The 27,652-nt window shown below is 40.3% G+C and overlaps 1 protein-coding gene across 11 annotated transcripts in view; it reads right to left on the bottom strand.

Annotated features, from left to right (window-relative positions):
- NSMCE2 (NSE2 SUMO ligase component of SMC5/6 complex) overlaps positions 1 to 27,652 on the bottom strand; it is a 249,738-nt gene that overhangs the window by 141,378 nt on the left and 80,708 nt on the right. For 9 of the 11 annotated variants that reach the window (XM_089336485.1, XM_089336483.1, XM_089336486.1 and 6 more), the window contains one exon: positions 18,403 to 18,556. In XM_089336485.1, coding sequence (XP_089192611.1) covers positions 18,403 to 18,556 — 154 coding nt within the window. Of the gene's footprint in view, positions 1 to 28; positions 7,171 to 18,402; positions 18,557 to 27,652 lie in introns of those variants that run through there. The other 2 variants (XM_089336488.1, XM_089336490.1) reach the window with 1 other exon arrangement.

Here is a 27,652-nt window from a genome sequence, read left to right as displayed (position 1 = left end):
TTCTCATGTCCTATGCCTTTTTTCCCTATTTTTGTTCATGGCTCACAATATGTCTTTATTGGGTGATGGTGATTGGAATACACATATAATATTTATACTGTCTTAAAATGCATAATTATGCAATAACACATTTCTAAATGATTCATTTTGAAGATAATTTTCACAAAGCTCTTCACTGTTTCCCAACTTTCCTATTAAATATCTTAGAGAAATACTGTACACAATGCATTTGCATTTGGTAATATCATATGAGAATAGATCCCCAAAAGTACACTTACAAGGAAAGTATATTAAAGAGTCTTGGCATGCATCCTATGTCTTTAATAGTCAGTTGATTATAATTATCTTAAATCATTATTTAATGATCTATATCATTGTATTATGAAAACTTAAAAGCTTGATCCTCAGATACAGTTGGTGTATTATTAACCACAGTGTCGGTATTTATGACATATAATTCTAACATTCTGCTCTCAACCCTCCGCTTCTTCCTTTGCTCCTCCTGCTATGACCTTTAGTCTTCAGCTCAAGCGATTACCAGGCCAATAGCCAACACAGAAAAAACAAAGCTTGGTATTCTGAAAAGATAATAATATACATTCTATTCTTAGAGGCAGAGTCATGGGAAAACTTGCTATTTGAGTCAAAATGAGTCAGTCAAGATGAGAAAGTTAAATTATTTCAGTCCGGGATATGTGTGTGTATGTGTGTGTTATGAGATACACCATCACCAAAGCAGCAGACACAGTTTTACCAACATTGCTGAAGGACAGTTTAATACACATTCAAGTAGTAGACTATGAATATGATTTTTTATTACTGCATTCCATTTTGCATACTATCAAAAACAAAATAGCTTATTTCCAAGCTGACATAAAATTTGCCTCAACTTCCTGCCAAATGATCTCATCTACTGATTTTCCTAATCTGTGTAACCGGATATTCCTCTCCAGACTAAAACTTCTCTAAAGGTCTCACATTATACATGTGCACTTGCTGCACCTTGAAGTTGGTGACACCTGTATGAAGACAGTCGGATGGGCTTGTTTTAATCAAACAAGGGAAGAGAGCGGAGTAGCAGAAAACTCCATGAAGAAGCCAGCAAGTGTTCACAAAGCACACAAAGGATGGAGCTGAAAGGAAACAGTACTTTCCAAGAATTACCAGTTCCTAGATCAAAGGGCTAGAGAGAGGAGAGTGCAGCAGAGGGGCGGGGAGATGAAAAACAAGCCTGGTGCCAGAAGGACCCAGAAGAGCAACGGAACACCATTCACTACTCCAGCTTCACGCGGACAAGCACGACCAGCCTGACATGTGAAATGGTCACTTCTCTGGCAGAAACCGGCGGAAGTCAAGCTTGGAGGCTGAGGTTGAGGACAAGATGCAAACAGGGCAGTAGTAGCAGCGGGAGCAAAAGGAAATGCAGATGGATGGGCAGAGGTTTGAACAAATGTGACGGAGATAGCACATCTCATTAACTGGCTAATTCTTCCCATCTTTGCAGGAATAATTTTTTGCTTTTGGTAAATGCAAAATAAAGCCATTGTGCTCAGAAACAGTAAGAAAAAAATACCAAAATAAGCTACTACTGCACATCTTTGATTCCATAATATTATCAAATGTTAGAAAAATGGACAACTTAATACTCTGTGCAGGGGAGAAACTGACACTACCACAGAACAGGAAAGACGGAGGCTACTAAGGCTGAGGGTTGGAGGAAAGAACTACAAGTTAAGGTTCTTACTTTATATATCTGAAATCAAAGCAGTGTGTCCCCTAGGGGAGGAAGAAGGAAGCATCTTTCATTAGGAAGGCTTCAATGGTCAAACAGGTCAAGGGAGGTTGCCAGAAAGTCTGGGAATACCTCCAGCAAACTTCGTAGCCATCCTTTGTACCGATCATCAGGACTATTGCCCAGGTCTGGTCTGCTAAAGTAACCTTGGTAAAAGGTGCAAGGCCTTGCCCTGTCTTCTCATTCCCAGGACTGGTATGTGTTCAAGAATTTGCCATGGAGAATCTGTCCCACAAGCAAAAAAAAAAAAAAAAAAGATCCCATAAACTAAGTTATAACCCCCTTTTGTAGCCCTTCATTCACATCCCAAACACACACACACACACGCACACACATGCACACACACACACACACACACGGCTAGTTCTATGCCAAATACTGTTTAGGCACTGGGGATACAGATCAAAGGCAGTGAGGTCCCTGCTCTTACTGAAATGACATTCTAGCTCAATGCAGACTGCATCATAAAAATGATGTAATCCCATAACAAAACAAACTGATTGATTTAGCTGACCTGGAAACTTTCGTTCTTGCATTTTAAAAAATAACTGCTATCCTTATTTTAGAAAACCTTTAATTAATCTCTACTCCACTCTCATTCCTTCTCCAAATTCTTTTTTTTTTAAAGATTTATTTTATTTATTTGAAAAAGTTACTGAAAGAGGTAGAGAGAGAGAGTCCATCTACTGGTTTACTCCCCAAGTGGCAGCAAAGGCTGGAGCTCAGTGGATCTGAAACCAGAAGCTTCTTCCAGGTCTCCCACGTGGGTGCAGGGGCTTAAGGACTTGGGCCTCCTCCACTGCTTCCCCAGGTGCAATAGTGGGGCGCTAGATTAGAAGTGCAGCAGCTGGCGCCCATATGGGATGCCAGTGCTGCAGGCCAGGGCTTTAACCTGCTACGCCACAGTCCTGGCCCCTCATTCTCCAGATTCTTCATGTCAAGTTCTAGGACCCTGCAATCTCAGGTTATTTGTCCACTTTTTCTCTGTCAAGATATCAATTACTTGTTAATATTCCTGGAGACTAGTATAGTACCCTGCATAGAGCAGACACCTCTTCCCTAAGTAAATGGTAACAGCAGAGGCTATACTTGTAGGTGGAGGAAGCCAAGAGGCGTATAGGAAATTTCCACACCTCCTGCTGTTTTGCTGTGAACCTAAAAATGGCTCTATCAGCATGATTTTCTCTTTCAAAAGAAGATAAAGCAAGCGGTGTGTCCAGGAGCTATGTGCCGGTTAGGGAGCTCATACAGATTCTTCCTCAGCAACCATCACTCCTCTAGGAAGACATTTCTGCCTCACCTCTCTGCTTCATAGATTTAGTCATGCAGAGTCCCGGGGAGTGACGTCATTTAGGAAGTAGATCACATGAGATGAAGACACTGGGAAAAATATGTATTATATATGAATATATAAAATTTATATAAAATTTGAAATGTCATCAGGTGATTTAAAAATAACCAAACTCAAACAGCAGAGTTAATTTTCTTCAGTTAAGTCTAATGTGTATCACTAACCAAACTCCTAGTATTTTAAAGAGCCATAGAGTACATGGTGGCAGCTTGTAACTCCACACATCGGCGCACAATGCATGTGCTCATCAGAGTGCCAACAGTGCTATCCCTGGCATTGCAGTCTTTGCCTCCTTGTTAAGAAAGGGTTGCCCAAATCAATACTGTATGGAAAAATGACTTGCTACTGGATCTATATTTTTTGTTCACATCTTTGCCATTTACAGAACATTCCTTAACTACTGGACCATAAAGCCATATTTTATCCTTCATTAAAATATTTTAATATTTCAGCAAAATGCTTTTTTGCACTTAATGATTCATGCCAACTGATAGTAATTTTAAAAACAAATATCCTTATATTTTATGCATATATATAAATAAAAATTACTAAATGCCTTTAACAAGCTAAAACTAATATTTGGGAGGTATATTACGGTTCATAAAACACTTTCACATACATATCTAATTGAACATATAACTTTGTGGGCTAGTTAGCATTATTGTTATTATTATGACTCATACTTTTCAGAAAAATAAAACTTCATTGAGATAATAAAAAAATGGGATCAGCATTTGATGCGGCAGGTAAGATGCTCCTAGGGATGCCTGGTGTTCGTGCTGAAGCACCTGGGTTCGAGTTCTGGCTCTATTACTGCTCAGTTGCTTGTTAATGCATGCCCAGGAGCCAGCAGGTGACAGCTGATTCAAGTACTTGGGTCCCTAGCACCATGTGGGATACCTGGACTGAGTTCCAGGCTCATGGCTTTGGCCGGGCTCGGCCCCAGCTATTGCTGTCATTTGGGGAGTGAACCAGCCAATGGAAGATCACTCACTCTCTCCCTCACTGCCTTTCAAATAAATGAAAGGAAATAAATAAAAATACGCAACAAAAAACAATTACTTGGCTGAATCATAACTTGAATTTATATTTTCTGATTTCAAATTCAGAATCTTTCAATGGCTTTGACAGTCTCTATCCATAACACTGTTAACAACATTTATGCAGGTAAATGAATAAATGAATTTAAAAGTTATCCAGGAAAAAAAGACTTACGCTTGTTATAATTTTACTTATTTATATACAAATGAATTTGTCTTTTTAGTAGTCCATATTGTTTTCCTGGTGCATCCTGTACCTCATTTTGGCCCTCGTTTCTCAGGGAAGCCATCTTGCACAATCAGCAGCTGCGGAAGGTGGGCCACAGAGCAGCTCAAGCCCAGACGGCCTCACTTGTCCCACCACCCCAGCTTCCTTAAATTTTAAATACAAGGCAAATAACTCTGACGGACAGCACTTGAGCATTACAAATATACAAATATGATAATTGTTAAGACTAAGAAGGCTTATGAATAAACAATTTTTGTTTTAGAGCAGCTAAGTATTTCCATCAAAATGCTGTCAAGTGATCTGATGCTAACCAGGTACTGAAAACCAGAACGTCCCAGCTCTGAGAGCACAGAGGCTCGTCTATTTGCTCACTGCCATACTGCTAGTATACTCAATAAACACCTGCTGAATGGTGAATACTAAGTACAACATGGAGTATAAAAGTGAGGTTCTTACATACAGAATAAAGTTAGTTTTTAGTCAAACCCAGGCCACCAAGTACAATTTCATTCATTAGGTAAATACTGAATAACCTATACGTGCTCTAATTATGCTAAGATATTTATATATGAATATTCCCTTTTGGGTTTTAAGCTGTGTACATGAGATCTGGAACTTGTGTCATATTTGTACCCTCTAGGGTACCTAGCTAACAAACCTTTAGTAGGATAGTTATCCACAACTCTTATTACATATTAGCATCACCTGGGGAACTTAGACAACAAAGCCCTACAGGCCTAACAGCTACCACTAAGTCTCTCAGCTAAGGACTTAGTGCTGACCTTTTTTTTTTTAAACGTCCACAGTTATTACTGACGCCCAGGTACGAGTGAGCACTCCTACTGTAAACCAGTGGGTCTCAAACTCCGGCACACAGGAGAATCACCTGAGGCGCTTGTTAAGTTCAGTCCCATCCTCAGAGTTTCAGGTGTAGCAGCTCCTGTATTTTTATGAGGGTACTGCCTGAAACGACTGCGGCTGCTCTGAGGGTCTACCCTTGTAGTCACTGCTGTAGGCCATCTGTTCTGTTACTGGACTCAAGGACAAATGTAGGAGATACACAAATGTTCCCATGTGAACACAAGAAACATTAAAATATAAAGAATTTACGAAAATGTACATTAAAACTATAATGAGATACCACCACATAGCTGCCAAAATGATCAAAATTATAAACAAAACCAAAAATAACCCATGCGCTGGTGAGTGTATACAGTAACTAGAATTCATACACTGCACAACAAAAAGGAGTTTGTCAGGTTCTTACAAGATAAGTACCAGATACTTACCGTAAGAGTCAGCAAATCCATACCTGGAATATTTACTCAAGAGTTTGACAGGTTCTTATAAGCACCAAATACTTACCGTAAAAGTCAGCAAATCCATACCTGGAATATTTACCCAGTAGAAAGTAAAATGTATCCATATAAAAACCTGTGCATGAATACTTATAATAACTTTATCCACAGGGCCACAAGCTGGAATCAACTGAAATGTCCTTCAACTGGTGAATGGATGGATCAACCCTGGTTTACCCACATGATGGAATACTACTCAGCCGTACCATACAACCCACTGCTGATATTGTCAGCTCTATGGCTGGATCTCAAATGCATTCTCAGAAGTGACAGAAGTCACCAAAAAAGCTACATACTATGGAGTTCTATCTATAAAATACTCAGAAAAGCTTAGAAATATATGGAGAAAAACCAAAACTTGGTTGCTAAAGCCAGAAATCAGGTAGATATTATTGGTTATATTTTACAGACCACCTCTGACATTCTCTCGTGCCCGCTTATTTCAAGTGCAAAGTGACAGGCCCTGGCAAGTAAGCCAACAATGTATAGTTAATGGAGATGATGAGAGTTACTAGAGAATAACAAGTGATGAACATCAAACAATCTCTCATTGTGTGCCATATTGACTTAGCGATACAAAGAGACAAAAAGAGCACTTTTAGGACTTTTCCAATTCTTTTGAAATCTTGGAAGCAGAAATGTGCTTTTAGTTTGGTGTCTGATTTTTTTCTAAGAAAACATCCTCCCAAGCATGTTTGTCTCTCACGGCTAGTGGCTCTTTGAATTGAGGGATATCATTTTACTGATTATAAAACTATGGATCCATTACAGAAAGCAAGTAAAGAATAAATACAGCTTTTTAAGATAAAGAATGGACCACGGAGTTAGTAGAGAAGCTTATGCTACCAACTCAGTAGTGTTTATTCCATAAATCTGTAATACCTTTTTCATATTTTTATTAGCCATTTATATAGCTTCCTTTGTTAAGTGTTCAAATCTTTACTATTTAAACAATTAGAGTATTTATCTTTTTTTACTTATATATACAGTATGCTGCATCAATTATAGATATAGTTCCTTCACTTTCTTAGATGCACATTTTCAGTCTGTAGCTTGCTTATTTATCCATTTTCTTAATGGCTTCTTTGTCTTTTGCTGAGTTAAAAGTCTTAATTTTTATGAAGCCTACTTTCCTTTTTTTAAAGATTTATTTATTTGAGAGCAGTTAGAGACAGAAAGAGTGAGACACAGAGAAGTCTTCCATTCGCTGGTTCACTCCCCAAATGGTTGCAACAGCCAGAGCTGGGCCGATCCAATGCCCGGAGCTTCTTCCAGGTATCCTATCTGGGTGCAGAGGCCCAAGCACTTGGACCATCTTCCATTGCTTTCCCAAGCCATTAACAGAGAGCTGGATTGGAAGTGGAGCAGCCAGGACATGAAGTGGTGCCCATAAGGGATGCCTGTGCCAAAGACAGAGGCTTTATCTGCTAGGCCACAGCACCAGCCCCATGATGAAGTCCACCTTTCATGAATGTATACTTAACCTAACTGCAACTAAATTCAATATTCAGTTTTATGCCTTGCTTTATTTAAGCTACTTGCAAATATACTGAATATTAAACTTCGTATCCCATTTTTTAAAACTATTATAGCATTAGTATTTATTTTCCGAAGTTAATTCTGCTCACATAATTTTTAATGGCTACAAAATATTCAGCTTTTATTGATGTACCATTTTATTTACTAGCCTCCTAATGTCAGACATGACATGTTATGATTGTTAATTATAAATACTATTATGAGGAATACTAGCATGAATAATTTTTGCTCTATCATTTCAGAACATCTACTTTTTTTCAATGATTTATTTATTTATTTGAAAGGCAGAGTTACAGAGGAGAGAGAGAGAGAGAGAGAGAATATCTTCCATCCGCTGGTTCACTTCCCAAATGGCTGCAATGGCCAGAGCTGGGCTGATCCACTGTCAGGAGCCAGGAGCTTCTTCCAGGTCCCCCACCTGGGTGCAGAGGCCCAAGTACTTGGGCCATCTTCTTCTGCTTTCCCAGGTGCATTAGCAGAGAGCTACATCAGAAGTAGAGCAGCCACAACTCAAACAGGTGCCCCCATGGGATGCCGGTGCTGCAGGCAGTAGCTTTACCTGCTACGCTACAGTGTCAGCCACAGATCATCAACTTTTTGTTTTGTTTTGTTTTGTTTTTGACAGGCAGAGTGGACAGTGAGAGAGAGAGACAGAGAGAAAGGTCTTCCTTTGCCGTTGGTTCACCCTCCAAAGGCCACCGCGGCCGGCGTGCCGCGGCTGGCGCACCACGCTGATCCGATGGCAGGAGCCAGGTACTTATCCTGGTCTCCCATGGGGTGCAGGGCCCAAGTATTTGGCCATCCTCCACTGCACTCCTGGGCCACAGCAGATAGCTGGCCTGGAAGAGGGGCAACCGGGACAGAATACGGCACCCCGACCGGGACTGGAAACTGGGGTGCCAGCGCCGCAAGGCGGAGGATTAGCCTAGTGAGCCACGGCGCCGGCAATCATCAACTTTTTTAAAAAAAGATTTATTTTTATGTATTGGAAATGCACAGTTAAAGAGGGAGAGAGAAGGCAAGAGAGATCTCCCATCTGCTGGTTCACTCCCCAGATGACCATAATGGCCAGGCAAAACACTCCATTCATGTTTCCCACATGGGTAGCAGGGGCCTAAGTATGTGGGCCATCACCCATTGGTTTCCCAGGCCCATTAGCAGACAGCTAGGTCAGAAGTGGAGCAGCCAGGACTTGAACTGGCATTCACAGGGGATGCCGGCTTGCAGGCAGTGGCTTAGCCTGCTGTGCACCACACTGCCGCCCACCCCCCCCCCCCCAGCATCTCAAGAGATCTTGAATCCCATTGACAACATACTAGAATGGTAGTAGGATGCAGCACATGTTAGAAAGAGAGGGCATCCTCCTCCCCTATCATCATCTAAAAGGGAAACTGAGAGATGCAGATGGGGAATCCAGGAACAGACAGGGACCTGCCACAGGGGACATGTTCATCCACTGGTATCTAAAGCAGGTCTCACAACTTCAGTTAAGGAGATCTTATACCACATTAATGCTTCCAAAATCTTAAAATGAAATTAAACATAGGTCATTAGTATTATCATTTGAATGTGTAAAACTATACAAACTTTGTTTTATTTCAAAGGTTATTCATTTGCAATGCATTTCTGTATCAATGGCTCTGAATTTCTATACACATAACTACAGTTTTTCCCCCTCTATTATTGCTGCCCTACCCATATAATATTCAAGTATAGTTGCTTCAGAAAGCCTAATATATTTTATTTGACTTTCAAGTGCCAGAATGATGAACGATTAACCATGTCCATGTACCATGAACAAGCAACACACCAAGTTGCCAAAACTGTATTTAAAAGTCTCCTTTCAAAAAAAAAAAAAAAAAAAGTACTAGAAGTGTTTAATAAGTTTGTGTGACACTCCCATTGTATCTAACAATTACAGAACTTCAGGAATCAAAACCTGACAAGATAATTATTTTCTTAAGCATAATGTCCTTCTAGACTCAGCCTGTTTCCTGAGTATGGATGGCATCATACTCATGAAAATGAGAAACACCCAGAGCTCACAGTTTGTGTTGAAACTTGCTGCTGATTCATTTGTCCCTTGGTAACTGAATCTTTCATTACTAACTTTAATTATAGCAATCTCTCATTCTAAATCTTCCCCTTCCCTTCTGAAAGCATTTGCTATCCTTGTGGCCTCCTGACTCTGAGACACCGGGTAAATGTCACCTCCATGATTTTTATTTTATGGTGTTCAGTCTGCTAAAAACAGATCCTGCAGTTTTCATGCCTCCTTTCCCACATACACTAGGGATACTGTAACGATTAAGTGAGATGATGTATGTGCAAGAGATTATTGTTGTTATGCTTAAAACAGATTTCACGGAACTTGTTCTAAACTTGTGATGTAATAGATATCCTATTTCTCACTGCCATAACAAGCAACTATTCACACCAGTAACATCCTCCTTAGCCACTAACTACTGAATGTATTGGAATGTGGAAAAGGATTGCTATAGATGTCTGAGATGATTACGACTCTGGATCTCTAAATGTCAGTCACCAAGAGTACTGCTCAGCTAGATGAAGCACATTCTTCCAGAGTCATAAGAATACATCAACATGGCTTATGATGTGGGAGTCCCAAACAGATGATCCATTACTCAAGAGTCCTGTGACAAGTCAATTTTTCAAGAAATGACTGAACTAATTAAATTGAGAAAAAAGAAAACACATGGAAGCGATTTCAATAGTTGGTGTGATACGGAAGAAAGGACATGTGTGTTGGTGTCATCCAAGGCTGGATTTGAATTTCAGCACTTAGGATCGTAGGGAGTTATATTATCTCTCTCTGCCTTTGTCCTTATCTACAAAACATGGATAGCAACCTTGTAGAGTCATGAGAAATAATTACGCACAAAAATCATACAAGTGCCATAATTGGTGCATAGGTAGGCACTCAAACAATGCTTGTCATCATTCATTAACTCAAGTACTCATTAAATACTTTATATACCAGGTACTGTACAAAATCTGGCTCTGACTTTTATTATAAATGTTTTCCAATAGGAATAAGGCAAACCAGAGATGAACGTTGAGTAAATGGATGTCTTTATTTATTGTTCAACATAAATTATCACGCAGAAAGGTTAATTTCTCACTACAAAATAGTTCCCTGATAACTTAATGGCTCAATTAAAACTCTACCATCCCAGAATCAATACTTTAATTTGAATTCATCCTTTTCATCACTGAATTATTTATTTGGTATCCCAAATCTGCCTTAAAATGTAAACATTCCTGGGAAGTAACTTTATGAAACAGAGGAGGGAACTCCCATACCTCTCACCAATGTTCTCTCTTATCTGGCATCTCCTGTCTTCTAGTTCCACTGTTCCCTAGCTTTGGAGCCTTGGGCATGTCACTTTCTGCCCCTGAGGCAGCTTCAGGATTCAAAATGGCATTCAACTGCATTAATATAAGTCAAGAGGTATAGAGAAGAGAAAATTTATGGGGTCGGAGACACAAAGAAAGCAGGAAGGGAAAAAAGAGACACATGGAAGAATCAGGTACTGACTGTGAGAAGAAGAGGCTGAGAGGCAGATGCATAAAGAAAAAAACTTTGCTGGGGCTGGCGCTGTGGCATAGTGGGTAAAGCCACCACCTGCAGTGCCTGCATCCCAAATGGGTGCCGGTTCGAGTCCTGGCTGTTCCACTTCCTATCCAACTCTCTGCTATGGCCTGGGAAAGCAGTAGAAGATGGCCCACGTCCTTGGGCCCCTTCACCCACATGGGAGACCCAGAAGAAGCTCCTGGCTCCTGACTTCGGATCAGCACAGCTCAAGCTGTTGCAGCCAACTGGGAAGTGAACCAGTGGATGGAAGACTTCTCTCTCTGCCTCTCCTTCTCTCTCTGTGTGTAACTTTGACTTTCAAGCAAAATAAATCTTAAAAGAAAGAAAGAAAGAAGAAAAAAAACTTTGCATAGGCCTGAAATTTCACTTAGTGTATGTTAAGCCCTCAGGTGAGGGATGTAACCCAATCTGAATAAAGTCACCCTCAGTTATAAAATTTATGAGTACAACTTTTAGTATTTCCCAAAAGTTAAGGGTCATCCAGCAAGTGAATAGTGATGGTTTTCATTAATATCATTACTGAAAAAATGAAGACCAACTGAGGGTTACAGAGATGATAAATCTAGAGAAGAGTCACCAAATTTAAGTTTAAACAAATCTGCTTAGATGTCCCAATGATCACACTTAAAGTGAATCAAAACTCTATGGTATTAAAAACTGCATTTTACTATATAAACTATACAATTGTGTCAATGTATCACCATAGAGGTTTTATATGTGTATGCAGACTTGTTTTTTTTTTTATTTAACAATTTAAGGGATTTTTCAAAGACATAAATTTTTACCGTTTTCTGCTGTTTTTAGATCCCAACCCTATGAATGGTAATCCCCCTACCTTTATTCTCCTCTTTACTGATGACTTATTGTTGAAGGGATAAGGGCTTTTATCATCAGGCTGCCTTAATGAGGTTCTGACCTCTTTTTCTAGGCAGTTTCTCTGCTTAGATGAATTCTATTCTAAAAATATTAACTGAGCTCCTATTACGGGAGGTACAAAAGGAATATGGAGATGAAGAAGAACTGACTCCTGTCTTAGAGGTTCTTGGGCTTCAGTTCACTGCAGGCCAGCAAAACACATCCTCTGGACAGACCGCTATACATTATGACAAACCAAGAGAGCTGTAGTTGAAGAGTATCAGGATGAAGTTAGGGTGGTCAACATTTTGCCCAGTTAAACATACATGACATATTTCTGGGCAAAGCCAAACATCTTTCTCTTGGCACTATCTATCTTTGTGTCTTCCTCACTTCTCTCCTTCCAAGTTTCAAAATTCATACAAACCTTATCAATTGCTAGTTTTCTTTATGACCATACTAGTTCACCTGCATTTGAGTGAGGGTATCCCACATCTGGCCTCTCATCACAAAGCCTGCATTTGCCTTTTCAATAGAACCCAACAGCCTTCTACTACCTAAGTATGTGTTCCCAAGGAAGTAAAATGCACATTCTGGGCTGAGTCTGAAGTACCTTGAAAGCAAAATCATCTTCTTTTCTGAAGAAACTATAACCTACTATTAGTAAATTAAACAGGATGCCACTCATGAAAGTGCCTAATAAGGCACGAAAAACGGTATTATGAGAAAGGAAAGCCAAAGATCACGAACTAATGGTCTTGCTTCCATGGTGTTTAAAATCTAGAAACCGAAAAACCACCAGCTGGATTTCTGGGTTTTCCAAAGGACCCGAAGGTCTGGCAGTACTGGGTCCGCACCTATGGACGGCAGGGGTGACGGGCACCCTGCCCTGGCTAGGTCAGAAGCCCTCAAGCAGAGAATGCTTCTTCTGAAGCCTCTTGTGGTTATCGAGGGCCTGTGCTACCGTCGTACTATGAGCCTTGGCCTCATGCTAGAGCTCAAGTACAGCGGTAAGCAAAACACAGATGTCCCTACCCTCCTGCAACTACGTGGCAGTTTTGGAAAAAAGCTGGAAAAAGAAAAGCCACCCACTAGAAAACAGTGAGAATGAAAGTATCCTAAAGTCCCTGAGAAGCAAACCCTACTTAATGGTATCCTTGAGTGAATCATTTAGTAAAGTTAATGGCTACTTCTTATTTTATCAGTTTTGATATCTACATTGGGTGTGTTTCAAGTGAATCTATATAATTATCAGATGACATTATAAATTCCTATGTCTATTTATATGTATGATACAAATACCACTTTCACACAAAATGGCTTCAAAATTTCACTCACAGATATAACAGTGTAAATATATTGTCTAAATTTGTGGTGAACAACCTCACGTTGGCCACTTTTTTATTTAAAAAATGGGCTTTCCCTTACTCTTAGCATTTCTAGTTTTTGACCACAAAGCAAATATATTTCAGATCTATTTGGAAGTTTCTAAGTATCAGTTAGTGTCTACTGTCTTCAATTTCTGCTTTTGCTCATCTACACAAAAATCTATGACAGCTGCTAATCATTTAATAGGTAAGTGAATAAAGGACTCCAGGATGACTGCTGGACAACTTGAGAAAGTCTACATAGAGGTGTTCACACACTCCTAAGCTCTCATGTAATCTTGGTCCTGAAGCTGAGATAGATTTAACTATCTCTAATATGAGGGGGCTTCAGGAAGTTTGTGGAAAATTCACATTTTCTTTTCAGTTCATTTTCCTTTTTTGAAGCATCCCATATAAGCCATTGGGTATCTAAGGGATAAAAAGGTTTCCCCAAAGGAGTTAGAGCCAATGCCTGGTAATATCTATTGACAGAATTACTGAAACATATTACGTGCACTGAAATGGTACTTTTGGAGTGCTAATATCTTTAGGTGAGTACAGACTATTAGGTTTATATTCCAGAGGTGGTAAGCGCTAGACATCTATCTATACTCCTCCTTCCCTTTCCCACTACATCCTCTGGCTTACTCTTTCCTGCTAGGCCTGAACCCAGCCTCAGAATCTTCCTTAACCTAACTGTTCCAGAGTGCTTCATCAACTGACTGCAATATTAACACAACAGATAATGTGTGTTCCTTTAGGTCTCATGTTGTATGACCCTTGTTTCTGACATTTTTGTTTGGTTTTTGATTTGATATTTGTTATTAAAGGCTCACATTGTTTCATATTGGTATATATGGGCGTCTCCAAACACAAGGTTTTTGCCTTCCACTTATTTCATAGCATCAACTGCAGTGATTCATGTATGGTAGGCACTCTCCGTACTCCAAACACACAGGAGACAAATGAGCTGCATTCAGGGAAATGTCTTCAGCTAAAAATAAGAGCACGGGGCTGGTGTTGTGACACAGTGAGTCAAGGAGACGCCAGCATCCCATATGGGCACCAGTTCAAGTCCCATCTGCTCCACTTCCAGTCCAGCTTCCTGCTGATGGCCTGGGAAAAGCAGCAGAAGATGGTCCAAGTGCCTGGGCCCCTGCACCTACCTGGGAGACCCAGAAGAAGCTCCTGGCTCCTGACTTTGGCCTGGCCAAAGTTCACTTGGGAGTGAATCAGCAGATAGATGACCTCTCTCTGTCTCTCCCTGTCTCTATAGCCATGCCTTTCAAATAAATACATCTTTTTAAAACAATAAATAAATAAAAACAAATAAGAAAACTGTCCCTATTTTTTAATACGGTTTAGACTGGAGTCAGTATACTACTTTTGTAAAGAGTCAGTTGTCTGCAGGTCAGAAGGTTTGTGATACAACCTCTCAAGTTGGCTTTACTGCATGAAAGGACCTACAACAACACATGAGAGGGACAGTCTGTGTTCCAATTCAACCACTGAACTGGAAACTAAAATTGGATTTTCATATAGTTTTCAAGTGTCACAAAATATTATTCCTTTTTGGATTTTTTACTGCAACAATTAAAAAAAAGAAAAACCATTCTTAGCTTTTGAACACAGAAAAACATGGAGCAGGCCTAGATGTGGGGTTCTCAAAATGCAAATTTGTGGTGGTCTTCTAAGACCCTTTCAGCAAAGTCATTTACCAATGTCTACCTCAATCAAAACAATGTATCATAACAGATCGAATGTGAAAGCAAATGTAAGCATCTATTTGCCTTTTATGAAGCTAGATACTGAAGAGATGTGCAAAACTGTAAAATACTACTCTTCTCAATGTTTGTAAAAATATGTTAATTTCATACCAAATGCTGTTTATAATAACATGTTATGAGCCCACAACTTTTAAAAGAGAGTTTAAAAGTCCCCCCTTCTGGTTTCTGATATGATAAATGGCAATTGATACAACTCATGTGAACAAAAGATCTCTGGGAGCTCTCAGAGAATTTTAAGATTTTAATGGGAGGGTCCAGCCAGCGCTGTGGTGTAGAGGGCTAGGCCTCTACCTGCAGCACTGGCATCCCATATGGATGTGCTTCATGTCCCAGCTGCTCCACTTCCAATTCAGCTCTCTGCTATGGCCTGGGAAAGTAGAAGATGACCCAAGTCCGTGGGCCCCTGCACCCACGTGGGAGACCTGGAAGAAGCTCCTGGGTCCTCGCTTCAGATTGGCTCAGCTCTGGTTGTTGCGGCCATTTGGGGAGCGAACCAGAGGAAGACCTCTCTGTCTCTCCCTCTCACTTTCTGTAACTCTACCTCTCAAATAAATAAATAAATCTTAAAAAAAAAAATGTAATGGGAGCCGGACATTAAAAAGCCTGAGAACAAGCTGCTGGGCTCCCACGGCTCCCACGGCTCCCACAGGGGTGAATTGACTACTGCCATTAGAATGCATTAGGCCTGCCCTCCAGACAGAACCAGCTGATCTCCATTTTGACTTCTTCCCACCTAAGAGCTGGCTGACACTTTTTTGATCTGATGCTCACTGGGTAAAATTTAATCTCATGTGTTTGCACATTAAATATAGTGGTTATTTTCATGAAAGAGCTTTCAGATACATGCAGACCATAAAAACACTTCAGCCTTTACTTTGCCAAAATGGCAACCAGAAATATGTGTGTTGCCCTGTCTTCCATTTTCCAATCTTTTAAGGCAAAAAACTAATATTGTAATTTATCAAAACAGAATCATTATCTAAGTTAACATCAGAGTGCACCTTTGACCTGGCGCCGCAAATACTGTGGGGGACAATCCTGATCAGAACTCTCATGGCAGAGTGACACCTATAGTAAAATCTTCTAGCCATGATGTGAGCTTAACTGACAGTGCTAATATTGCACTAGGAATTACATTTTGCAAGGAAGATAGACACAACTTATACAGTAATTTAAACGAGTATTAATACTTTACTTGTTCTGTCATTTGAGATTTAGTAACTTTCGAAAAGACTATTTTAGGGGAAATATAAAGGAAAGTTGTTTAAATTCCAGTGTTACAATGCATGGGGAAATCATATAAGGAAGCATTCCTTTCAACACAAATTTACTTTGTCATAAGGTTTAACCATCAATACAAATGATGCATACTGCTGGCCTTGGGAAATCTAAAAAAGAGTAAAGATGATTTCGACATTTAACATTTTGTTTAGTTCTATGTTATTAGAAAATGGTTTTCTCATGAGTGTATGACTCTAAAACTCTTTATAATTTCTCTTCTGGAATATTAACTTTGTAAACAATAACACAGGAAGAAACAATTTATATGTTGCGCTAGCTATCCTAGCCATCCTTCAATGTGTATTATAAAACGTCTTATTGGATGCTATGACTGCCATAATGTGTGAACACTAGCTCTAAGTTGTAAAACAAAATACGTTTGGCTATTTTGACCAATACTAACACTGCAATACACTAGCATCATGAAGACACTAGTGATTTTGAGAAAGGTACTAGCAAATTATTATCTGTTTAGGGGATTAGTACCCATGTGGGGAACAGTGCAAATTCCAACAGAGAGATTTTAGTGGACACTGTGTTCAATGAAGAACAAAAAATAGATCTGGGGCAGGCACTGTGGAATAAGTGGGTAAAGCCGTCACCTGCAGTGCTGGCATCCCTGTGGGCACCAGTTCGAGTCCCAGCTGCTCCACTTCTGATCCAGCTCTCTGCTATGGCCTGGGAAAGAGTGGAGTATGGCCTTGGGCCCCTGTACCCATATGGGAGACACAAAAGAGGCTCCTGGCTTCAAATCAGGGCATCACCAGCCGATATGGCCACCTGGGGAGTGAACCAGAGGATGGAAGACCTCTTTCTCCCACTCCGTCTCTGCCTCTCTGTAACTTTGCCTTTCAAATAAATAAATAAATCTTCAAAAATAATCTAAAATACGAGGGAAATGCTTACTGCTTAAATCTACAGTAAAAACAAAATACTCATCATGATTGCAAAACATCACAAATTGTGAAACTTAAGTTATTTGTGAAGTAGACAAAAACATAGCTTCCTCAGCCATTTTTTGAGATCTCAGCATCAGTTTAAAGAAAATGCTTATATTTAAAATATAGCACATTTCAAAATCTGACTTCCTACACTGAGTACATTAAAGCATACGAAATGAACATATGCCTTATATCATACAACACTCTCACTCCATGTGTATGCAATGCAGGTGACAGGAGACTAAAGTGAAAAAAACAAACAAACAAAGACAGAATGCTATTTGTTACTTCATTCAATTTGTTAAGGAATCATCCTCAATCCTAGAAGAAGAAATAACTATGGAAATCAATAGATGCTCACGTGAACAATCAGTTCACGTGAAGATGCATGGGGTTCACATGTGGAAATGGAAGAATGAAGAGCACACATACCGCCCTATGCAGAGGAGACGTTATTTCTAGCAATGTGGTCGGCACACTTTTCCTTGTGTAATATATTATTTTCTCCACTTTCATCTTGAAATTCTTAAAATCAGAAGTCTATTCATTAAAAAACCTAAGTAAAATAGTTTACTTAGGAAGCAACAAATTTTTAAAAATCACATGGAATTTATATTACTACAAAGATAAAAAACAGAACAAGGACGTTCTGGTTCATATGCAGGTCCTTCAAAAAGTATTTAGAAAAATTGAATTAAAAGAGAAGTTTATTTTAGCACAAAATAAAACCTTGAAATCCATGCATAGTTTTTCTTTAATAATATGTATTTTTCATGAACTTTCTTGAAATGCTCTTGAATTTGAGAATAAAGAGTTGAGAAAGTGTCACAAATATTACTCCAAAGAGACAAAAACTACAATCAAAGTATCATTATTTTAAAGTTTGGCACAGCAGCTGAAAATCTGAAAAATACCACTGCTATTTTAATAAAATAGTTTTCAGTTTTGATTTGTTTTCCCAATCCTCCCCCCCCCCCCCCCCCGCAGCAGGAAAATACATGTATTTTCTCTAGCTGCTGGGGTTTTATTAGCACTTTGTGGAAACTGTTGGCTTTCAGAAATGGACAGGCAGATTTGAACCCAAAGTCAGACAAAATACAGAACTGCCACAACAATAAGAAGCAACTTAGAAAGAGGATCAAGCCAAGCAGATAAACAAACTTTATAGACCCAGTTTTTGGGACTGTTCATCAAGTCAGTTCCCTAATTTCAAAAAGCCAAAGCAAAGCAAAGCATGGTGACTTACATTGCTTCTTTAGTTCCTTTAGTTGTTGTTTAAACTGTACAAACTTTTCATTATTTTGGAAGTCTGCATCAGAATTCTTATTCTGTAAGGCCAAAAATTTCTTCTCTACCAATAATTTTAAATCTGGTATTTTTCCTGGCCGTTCTTCTTTCACCTAAGGAACACAAATCTTAGTTTAATGTTAATGATAGTGTTAAGGGGGTTTTGTTGGCCTCACAAAATTCAAATTAAAAAGGTAAGACAGAAAACAGAACCTCCCACTAAGGAACCAGAGAGACCGAGACTCATTCCAGGGCAGACTGCTACAGACGGTGGAAGCACTCATCCCTCTCACCCGCTCATTCTCCTCTGTTTCTGAAGCTCTCAGTCCAACAATGCTCCTGCTAACTTGCTGTCTCCCACTAACCACCAGAGAAAACCACAGGATAGGCAAGGCCACCAGACCCAGAGCATCGCCCTGTCTCCCTTCACCCCACTCTGCTCAGCCTCTTCTCCCACTCTCCACCAAGGCTCCTCATCCTCTAGCCCCTTCTTCTGGGCCTCACCCCCAGCAGATGAGAGAGATTCTTCTGTTACAAAAGAAGTTCTAGGCTTCCAACTTGATCTTCCATAATTTCCTGCTACAAGGAATAAGTACCTCCTTTGTTTTGTTCAAGGCTGAACTCTCAATCCACGTTTTTTGTCCTTCCCAGTACCAGAAAATTATTTTTCAATTCATAAAATTGTCAAGGATGCATAAAAGTTGAAGGAATTGGACTATGAACAACCATTCCTCTACTTCCTAGATGTCAGAGTTAACACTTTGCTATGTTTGTATTATCTCCTCTCTCTGAATCTATCTATCTGTTCTTTAATTCTTAATTACATCTTCTTCATCTCCTTTAGAACAAACTCTCCCTCTCTATAGGCTCGTTCCCAGGAAATCTTTATTTTGGCTTTTCACTCCCAAGTGTAAACACAACCAACCTCTTACAACCCCTGTTTCCTCTCCCTAGTTATAGTCCAGCCCCTTGAGAAGAAAAGGAGCTGCTGTTTCCGCTTCCTCCTCAAGCCTTTGCCACTGCAGGGGAGCTGCTGCCTCCCCATAAGCTGCACTTCACGGCTCTCCTTCAGGCCTTCATAACTGGCCCTCTTATCTCTGACCCTTTCACAATGGTTTGACAAAAAGAAAAACTCATGTGTCTTAGACTTCTACCACAGCCCTAGTAATAATCAGTGGGTTCTCATTCTGCTGCCCTAAAAAATGTAAATTCTTTGAAAGATGCCATGGGGCCTGCGCTGTGGTATAGCAGGGTAAGCAGCCGCCGCCTGCAGTGCTGGCATCCCATATGGGCGCCAGTTCGAGTCTCGGCTGCTCCACCTCTGATCCAGCTCGCTGCTATGGCCTAGGAAAGCAGTAGAAGATAACCCAAGTCCTTGGGCCCCTGCACCCACGTGGGAGACCTGGAAGAAGCTCCTGGCTCCTGATCGGCACAGTTCCAGCCCTTGAGGCCAATTGGGGAGTGAACAGCGGATGGAAGACCTCTCCCCCCCCCTCTCTCTCTCTCTTTCTGTGTAACTCTGACTTTCAAATAAATAAATAAATCTTAAAAAAAAAAAACTTTAAAAAAATTTAAAAAAGAAACATGCCTGATTCATCACCATATTGCTGTTTCTGGCACTTACATGTTTCAAACAAATTAGTTGCTTCAAATATACTTAACTCACCAACAGTCACAATTTATTGCCTCTATGATTAACAGAGTACATACTACATCTGGGCTAGAAAACAATTTAGAAATTATCTTAATGTCTTTCTTCCTCAATTTCACAAATAAAATGATACACAGAGAGGTTAACTGACTTATTTGCTACCATCTGATTAGTCAGAAACAATGCTAAGGCTGCAAGGTTGACAAAGAAAATTCTTGGTTTAAGTTCTGGTCAGTAGGAATTATTTCTAAATATCTTCGAATCTGACTATCAATTCATATGAAGTCAACAGATAATCTCCTATTTATCTGTCCTGATTGTGTCACAGAGAAAAAATATTTCTCACTTAGCTGCCATGCATTTTGATTACTAAATTGAAATAAGAATTAAGCACACAAATGAAATGCCTTAAATTCATATTTACACTCATACACTTATACGCAGTGTAGAAACAGACCATCTTCTCTTTGTACTAAGGATCTCCACCAGTGCTAGATTCTCCATCAAAGAGAGTTATTAAAACAGAAAGGTTTTAATGACAAGTCTTACATATAATTAAAAATGTTAAATCCTATAAGGTTAAAAACCAGTACAGCTTGATTTGGAAAAGAAAGGTAGAAAGACAACTTAATAATGTCTTATATGTCTCAAGAATAAAAGCTATTATAACTGGTGACTAACTATCCTATACCTCTACTTGAGAGAGTAAGACAAGACAAGCTCAAAACAGAAGCAAGGAGAGTTCAGACGAGATCTAGAAAAAAATTACTGGTTCTTACAAAAGATTATAGGTTCTCTTCCTGGATTTTTAAAATAAGATAGATTTGCATCCACTTGCGAAAAGTCAAGGGCAACCTTAGAGGAAGGCATTCAGAGGAGGCTTCTTAAGATCTTTGATCAGTCTGCAATTATGTAATCTGGGATGTTCAGAAAAGATCTGTTTGGAGCATATGTAAATAAAATTCAATGTTTTGAACAATCTCTAGACAACTGTACTGTATTCCCCAGTTAAATTACAATCACAGCTCAGGAGCTAGTGGAGGACTGAGTAGCAGGTGGGAACGGTGAGGACAGAGGGAATGAGCACTCTGAGCTGACAACATGATAACCTGCTAGGATGAAGAAAGCCTGGAGAAACTAATGGAGTGCTTCAGTGTACTCGTTTCCCATAGCCAGAACTTTGAGAAAACTTCTGTAAAGCACAGAAATTCATTACAGCAAGTATCTTCCCTGGAAGTCTGATGCTGCAGTTGGCAGAGTTATCCGCTACAAAGAGAACTTACTGTATTCCAGCTATCAGAACAAGAGCACAGAACATGTTCAACTCATTATCTGTTTAAATCAATGCAATCAATAAGGATTAATTTTTTATGATTTCTTGTTTTTAATGGATAGGGATAAAGGCAGAGGGGAAACTACTCTTTTAATTAGCCAATCATGCATGTTATCTAGTGAAAAAAATAAGAATGGCTCCTATTTCTGAGAACAAATTTAAAATACCTCAAAGACATTTGAGATGGACAGACAGGACCAATTAGATCCTTAGTTCCATTCATTTCCCAAGGATAAAGTCCCTGTGACATAAGACTTAAAACCCTTGTAAATCCAAAGACACTAAGTATATGAGTTTACAAGGGCTGCCATAACAAAACACCAGAGATCAAATGGCTTAAACAGAAAGTTGTTTTCTCACAGATCCGGAAACAAGAAGGTTGTCAAAGCCTGGGCAGAGTTGGCTCCTTCTGAGGCCTTTCTCCTTGGCTTGTTCATGGTGTTTTTCTCTCCATCTTTCCTTTGCTCTAGCTTAGCTCAAAGTCACTCAGGAATAATTAGCTACATGTAAATGGAACCCAATACTCCTACAACTGCAGCATTTTTCTGTGTCAGCAAGGGGAAGGCAAGGCAAGCCTTGAACTGCCAGCTAACAGCCCAGTTGGGTCTCTCTGAGTCTGCCTCTCTGAACAGAGGTTATTTCAGGAAGAAGGACAATGGTAGAGACAAAAGGTGATCGCTTCTCGGCCTTTTGGCTAAGATCAAGTGTGGAGACAAAAAGTGGAACTAGTCCATACCCAAATTGATGCTACATATTACTTTCACCATGCTTTACCATTAATATTAAATATATTTACTTGATAACACACATTTCTTTCAATTAATATTATATACATATGTGATTGCTCAAACTGTGTCATTTCATTGCCAAAGGGCAAAGTCCAGGTCTCCTCCTCCTCCAATTATCATTACTGCCTTATGGCCTTCATTTCATTGGAAGAGAAGATCACAGGAGCCAGAGGTATTAATGGGCTGAGTCATTCACACACTTTTTGAATCATGTGAGAATTTAGTATAAAATTAGGCATTCCTGTAACTGCATCAAGATTCAGATGGATTTACTTGCTCCAAAATAGCCAATGTTAGATGCTTGGTTCTTAAAATAACATATACTCAATAATTTACATTTTGGAGACACCCATTAGAAGTTTATTGTAGGCACTTGCTGGTGATACGCAATTTGCTCCGCACACCACTTAGCACATTCTTATTCATAACTTGATCTAAGGTATGGGAGATGATTTGAAGATGGAATCCAGAGGGAACTGCCTCAATTGGTGCTACAATATTAATTCAATAAATATTTACTGTCTCCCAATTGTGTGCCAGGTATTATATTGGGCACTGGGACGTTTATGGAAGCTGGCCCACACTTATGACATATTACCAACCCAACTGGTAATGTACCCTGTGGCCAATTTATATAGGCTAATGCTGGCTCTACCTTTGCATGTCTGTACAGCAAAAAAGCTTGGTAAAGTTTTTATTAAAAGGCATGTCCAGGCTGAAAACCATTATGCTTTCACGGAGTATAACCTAATTGTATGTATGTATATATGTATGTGTGTGTGTGTGTGTGTGTGTATAAAAGAAAACACACTATATTTTCTAAAGGGTTTACCATATGGATTTTCCTCTGAAAGAAAAATTCAGCGCAAGCACTTTGCATAGTGATTAAGATGCCACTTGGGGGACCGGCACCGTAGCACAGTGGGTTAATCCTCTGCCTGCGGCACCGGCATCCTATATGGGCGCCAGTTCAAGCCCTGGTTGCTCCTCTTCCAGTCCAGCTCTCTGCTGGGGCCTGGGAAATCGGTGGAGGCTGGCCCAGGTGTTTGGGCCCCTACACCCATCTGGGAGACCAGGAGGAAGCACCTGGCTCTGTCTGTTGCAGCCATTTGGGGAGTAAATCAACGGAGGGAGGACCTTTCTCTCAGTCTCTCCCACTCACTGTCTGTAATTCTACCTGTCAAGTAAAAAATAAAATCTTAAAAAAAAAAAAAAAAGATGCCACTTGGGACACCCTCAATCCCATATGGGAATGCCTAGGTTCAAGTCCTAGATCGGTTTCCAATCCCATGTTGCAGCTGATGTGCACCCTAGGAAGCAGCAGGTGATGGCTCAAGTACTTGAGTCCCTGCCACCCACTGGGAGACCCACACTGAGTTATAGGCTCTTGGCTGGTCCAGCCCTGCCTGTTGCAGGTATTTGAGCAAACCAATGGATACAAGATTTATGTCTGTCTCTGTCTCTCTACCCTTCAAATAATAAACACACACACACATACATACACACACACACGATGCCCAGCATGGATTATACTCTCCCATGTCCTGCCAGTTTCTATTGCCATTGCACAAGATACACCGAACTCTTTTGGACCAACGTCTTTGTAGTTGAGTGAGTTTCATAGCCCCATTATTTAACATGGGTTTCTCCTCTGACAGAAGACTTCAGAGAATACTTCCGTGTTGGGCATTATGACACATCAGTGGACTTCATAGTTTACCAAGGTATTGTAACACACCATCACTGAGCAGCAGCCAACCAGACAGGGAAACACCTTTCCTCCTTCAAGCCTTTCAGAAAAATCTTGAAAATGAATAAGCTTCAGCATGTGTCAGAGTGCTATTGTTCTAGTTCCGATGGACCAGTCCTATTAGAACAGACAGTTGTCCAACAGATGGCAGCTGAATGAGGCAACCTGCCATCTATGTGCATCTGTTACTCAACACTTAGGCTGCTGAAAATTACTCCAATAATTTCTCATGGCACCCTGCCCACTGAAGATTATGACCAACAGGAATCACTTATTTACATAGAATACAGCATTGGGATTCCCGCGTTGGGAGAGAAAAAAACCAAACTGTAAATTTTGCCTCTCTGGGGTTTTGTTGTTTTTTTGTTTTGGTAGAATTCACAGAAACACACACACTATTTATTCATTTATTCATCCACTCAATAAATTACTGAATATTTGCCACACACAGGCACTGTGTGAGGCATTGGAGATGAGACAGTAAACAGACTAAGGTGGTCCCTGTTATTCTCATGGGGATTAGGATCTAGCAGAGAAAACAAGTATTCAAATATTGAAACAAATTGATTACCACAAACTAGGATATGTGCTGCTAAGAAAACATATCAAATGCTAGGAGGCCACACACCAACATAAATATTGAGGACACCACTGCCTGGAAGTCAGTTTTAAGTGTTCAATTTAAACACAAGTCATACTGAGGGCAAGATGAGATGAGGATTATTATTAACAAGTATTTTGCATTTGTGTAGCACCTGTCATCTGAGTGGTTCAAAGCTTTATATACAAAAGTAGCACTGTTTCAATTTCAAAGACATGAGGAATGGGCACCTCACAGAAGTATCTCGTCCAAAGTCATAGTGAGTCAATGACAGTTTCAACTCATTCAAACCCCACTTTCAACTTAAATGTTTCTGTTTTGCATGTGACTCTAAGAGATAACTGAAGAGTAAATTTGTGGGGCTGGCGTGGTGGCATAGTGGGTAAAGCTGCCGCCTGCAGTGCTGGTATCCCATACGGGCACTGGCTTGAGTCCCAGCTGCTGCACTTCTGATCTAGCTCTCTGCTATGGCCTGGGAAAGCAGAAGACAGCACATGTCCTTGGGCCCCTGCACCCAAGTGGAAGACCCAGAAGTAGCTCGTGGCTCCTGGCTTCGGACTGGCCCAGCTCTGGCCACTGTGGCCTTTTGGGGAGTGAACCAGTAGATGGAAGACCTGTCTCTCTTTCTCTCTGCCTCTCATTCTCTCTCTGTGTAACTCTGACTTTCAAATAATTAAAGAAATCTTTTTTTTTTAAAAAAGAGTAAATTTGTATACCCATGCTAATTAAAAAATAACAACATGATTTCAGGTATTTAGCCTAACTTTAATAGCTATTTGTTAGTTCTAAAATGAAAAGACACATCCTAAATTGGAAACTTTTCTGTCCACCATTCCTCTGCCATCTGTAAGATGACTGAATGTCTTATTCACCATCATAGTATCTCACCGCAGACTTTATAAAGAGAAAACACACTGGGTTGATGCTATTTGGATTTATTGGTCTGCTCATGTACCTCATCCTCGAGAATACTGAAATCATCTACTGAAGATTCAGTTCTAGTGCTGCCCCAAGAGGTGAGGTAGGGTAGTGTCCCACCGCATGTTCAGAAGTAGTGAATAATACAGGACATTGTTTTTCCCATACCCATAATGCAAGAGCCCAGAAACCAAAGGACAAAAGGAGAATTGGTTACACCTCTTCTCCTCCCCCTCATCACATATAATGACCAACTTGCAATTTTCCCCCCATCATTGCAGCTCTGGTTTTGCTGGTTTAACAGTCTCAGGACCCAAGTGAAGAATGACTTCACCAAAGGACTCAACAATGCCTTCAATGATTTGGAGGTTTAAACTGTGACCTAGCCATTCTCTGGGTAACTCTTAACAGCAGACAGAAAGACAAAATGGGATGTTATAAAGTTGACTGAAGTAATGAATCTTGATTATCAAGGATATACAGGATTGCTGCTATAGAATGAGAAAAGAAAAGAGTATATTTGGAACCTGTAACACCTCTTGATGTTGCCACCCTGGGAAGTAAAGGATAATGGAAGACAAGACCATCAAGAAACTCATTCTCTGGAAGAGAAAGTTGAGACTTTGCAGTCAGATAAAAGGCTATGATCACTTTAAAGCTGGCTGCGGGCAAGAGAGTACAGAATGGTTAGTGGAGAAAGGTATTCAAAATATCAACTAGGGTTCAGAGAGATTGGCTATTGCCACAGTTTGCATAAATTTAAGTTTGAAAGAAAACTATATATAGAAGTTGAGCAGTCATATTAACCTGTCTAGGATTTTTTGATCATTTTTCCTAAATTTGGGGAATTTCTCAGCTTGGGAGTGATACTTCACTAGGGTAAAAACCATAAATTTACTTTCTCGGTCTTCTTTACACCAAGAATAATATTAGACCTGTCACCTTGACCCTTTACCTGTGGGACTTCAACTCCTGAGAATGACATAGAGAGAGGGCAGCACAGACGGTGCCAACACAGACCCTGGAACCGGATCACCACAGATTTAACCTTCAAATTCCACGTCTGCCTTGCAGCGGCTGTAATCTTGGGCAAGTGTCCTTAGAAAACCAATTTCCTCATCTATAAGACTACTTAACTCAGGGATTGTCGTGAATATTAAATGAACTAACATATGTAAAGAACTCAGAGCTTTTAGATCCAATATGATAGTCACTAGCTACATGTGGTCATTTAAATCTAAATTAATTAAACAAAATTACAAATTGTATTCCTCAGTCACGCCTCCATAATTCAAGTGTGCACTAGCCACATGTGGCTAATGCCTACCATCCTAGACAGTGCAGATATACAACTTCACTGCAGGAAGTTCCACTGCAAAGTGCTCACTTGGAGAATACCTCCTGGGACTCAGTGAGCAAACGCTAACCACTATTACTACTGGTATTCTTAGGGTCAAATTGTTATCGTTGTTAAAATAACCAAGTTTAAGATGTAGCTTAAAGCCAGTTTAAGATGCAGTTTGGGGCTGGCACTGTGGCGTGGCGGGTTAAACTGCTGCCTGCAGTGCTGGCATCCCCTATGGGCGCTGGTTCGAATCCCTACTGCACCACTGCGAATCCAGGTCTCTGCTATGGCCTGGGAAAGCACCAAAAGATGGCCCAAGTCCTTGGGCCCCTGCAACCAAGTGGGAGATGTGGAAGAAGCTCCTGGCTCCTGGCTTCAGATTGGCACAGCTTTGGCCGTTGCGGCCAATTGGGGAGTGAACCAGTGGATGGAAGATCTCTCTCTTTCTCTCTCTCTCTGCCTCTTCTCTCTCTGTATAACTCTGACTTTCAGATAAATAAATAAATCTTTTCAAAAAATGGTTAATTAAACAAACAAAAAAAACGATGTAGTTTAACTTATCTAGTGGAGGGGCCAGCAGCATGGCACACTAGCTAATCCTCCACCTGCAGCGCCGGCATCCCATACGCCACTTCTAATCCCGGTTGTTCCTCTTCCAGTCCAGCTCTCTGCTGTGGCCTGGGAAAGCGGTGGAGGATGGACCAGGTGCTTGGGCTCCTGCACCTGCATGGGAGACCAGGAAGAAGTACCTGGCTCCTGGCTTCGGATCAGCGCAGCTCCGTCCGTGGCAGCCATTTGGGGAGTGAACTAATGGAAGGAAGAC

The sequence above is a fragment of the Oryctolagus cuniculus genome, chromosome 6 (genome assembly GCF_051225735.1).
Source record: "Oryctolagus cuniculus isolate XC-2025 breed Fujian yellow rabbit chromosome 6, ASM5122573v1, whole genome shotgun sequence".
Classification (NCBI taxonomy): Eukaryota; Metazoa; Chordata; class Mammalia; order Lagomorpha; family Leporidae; genus Oryctolagus; species Oryctolagus cuniculus.
This window is presented reverse-complemented; position numbering and strand designations above follow the sequence as displayed.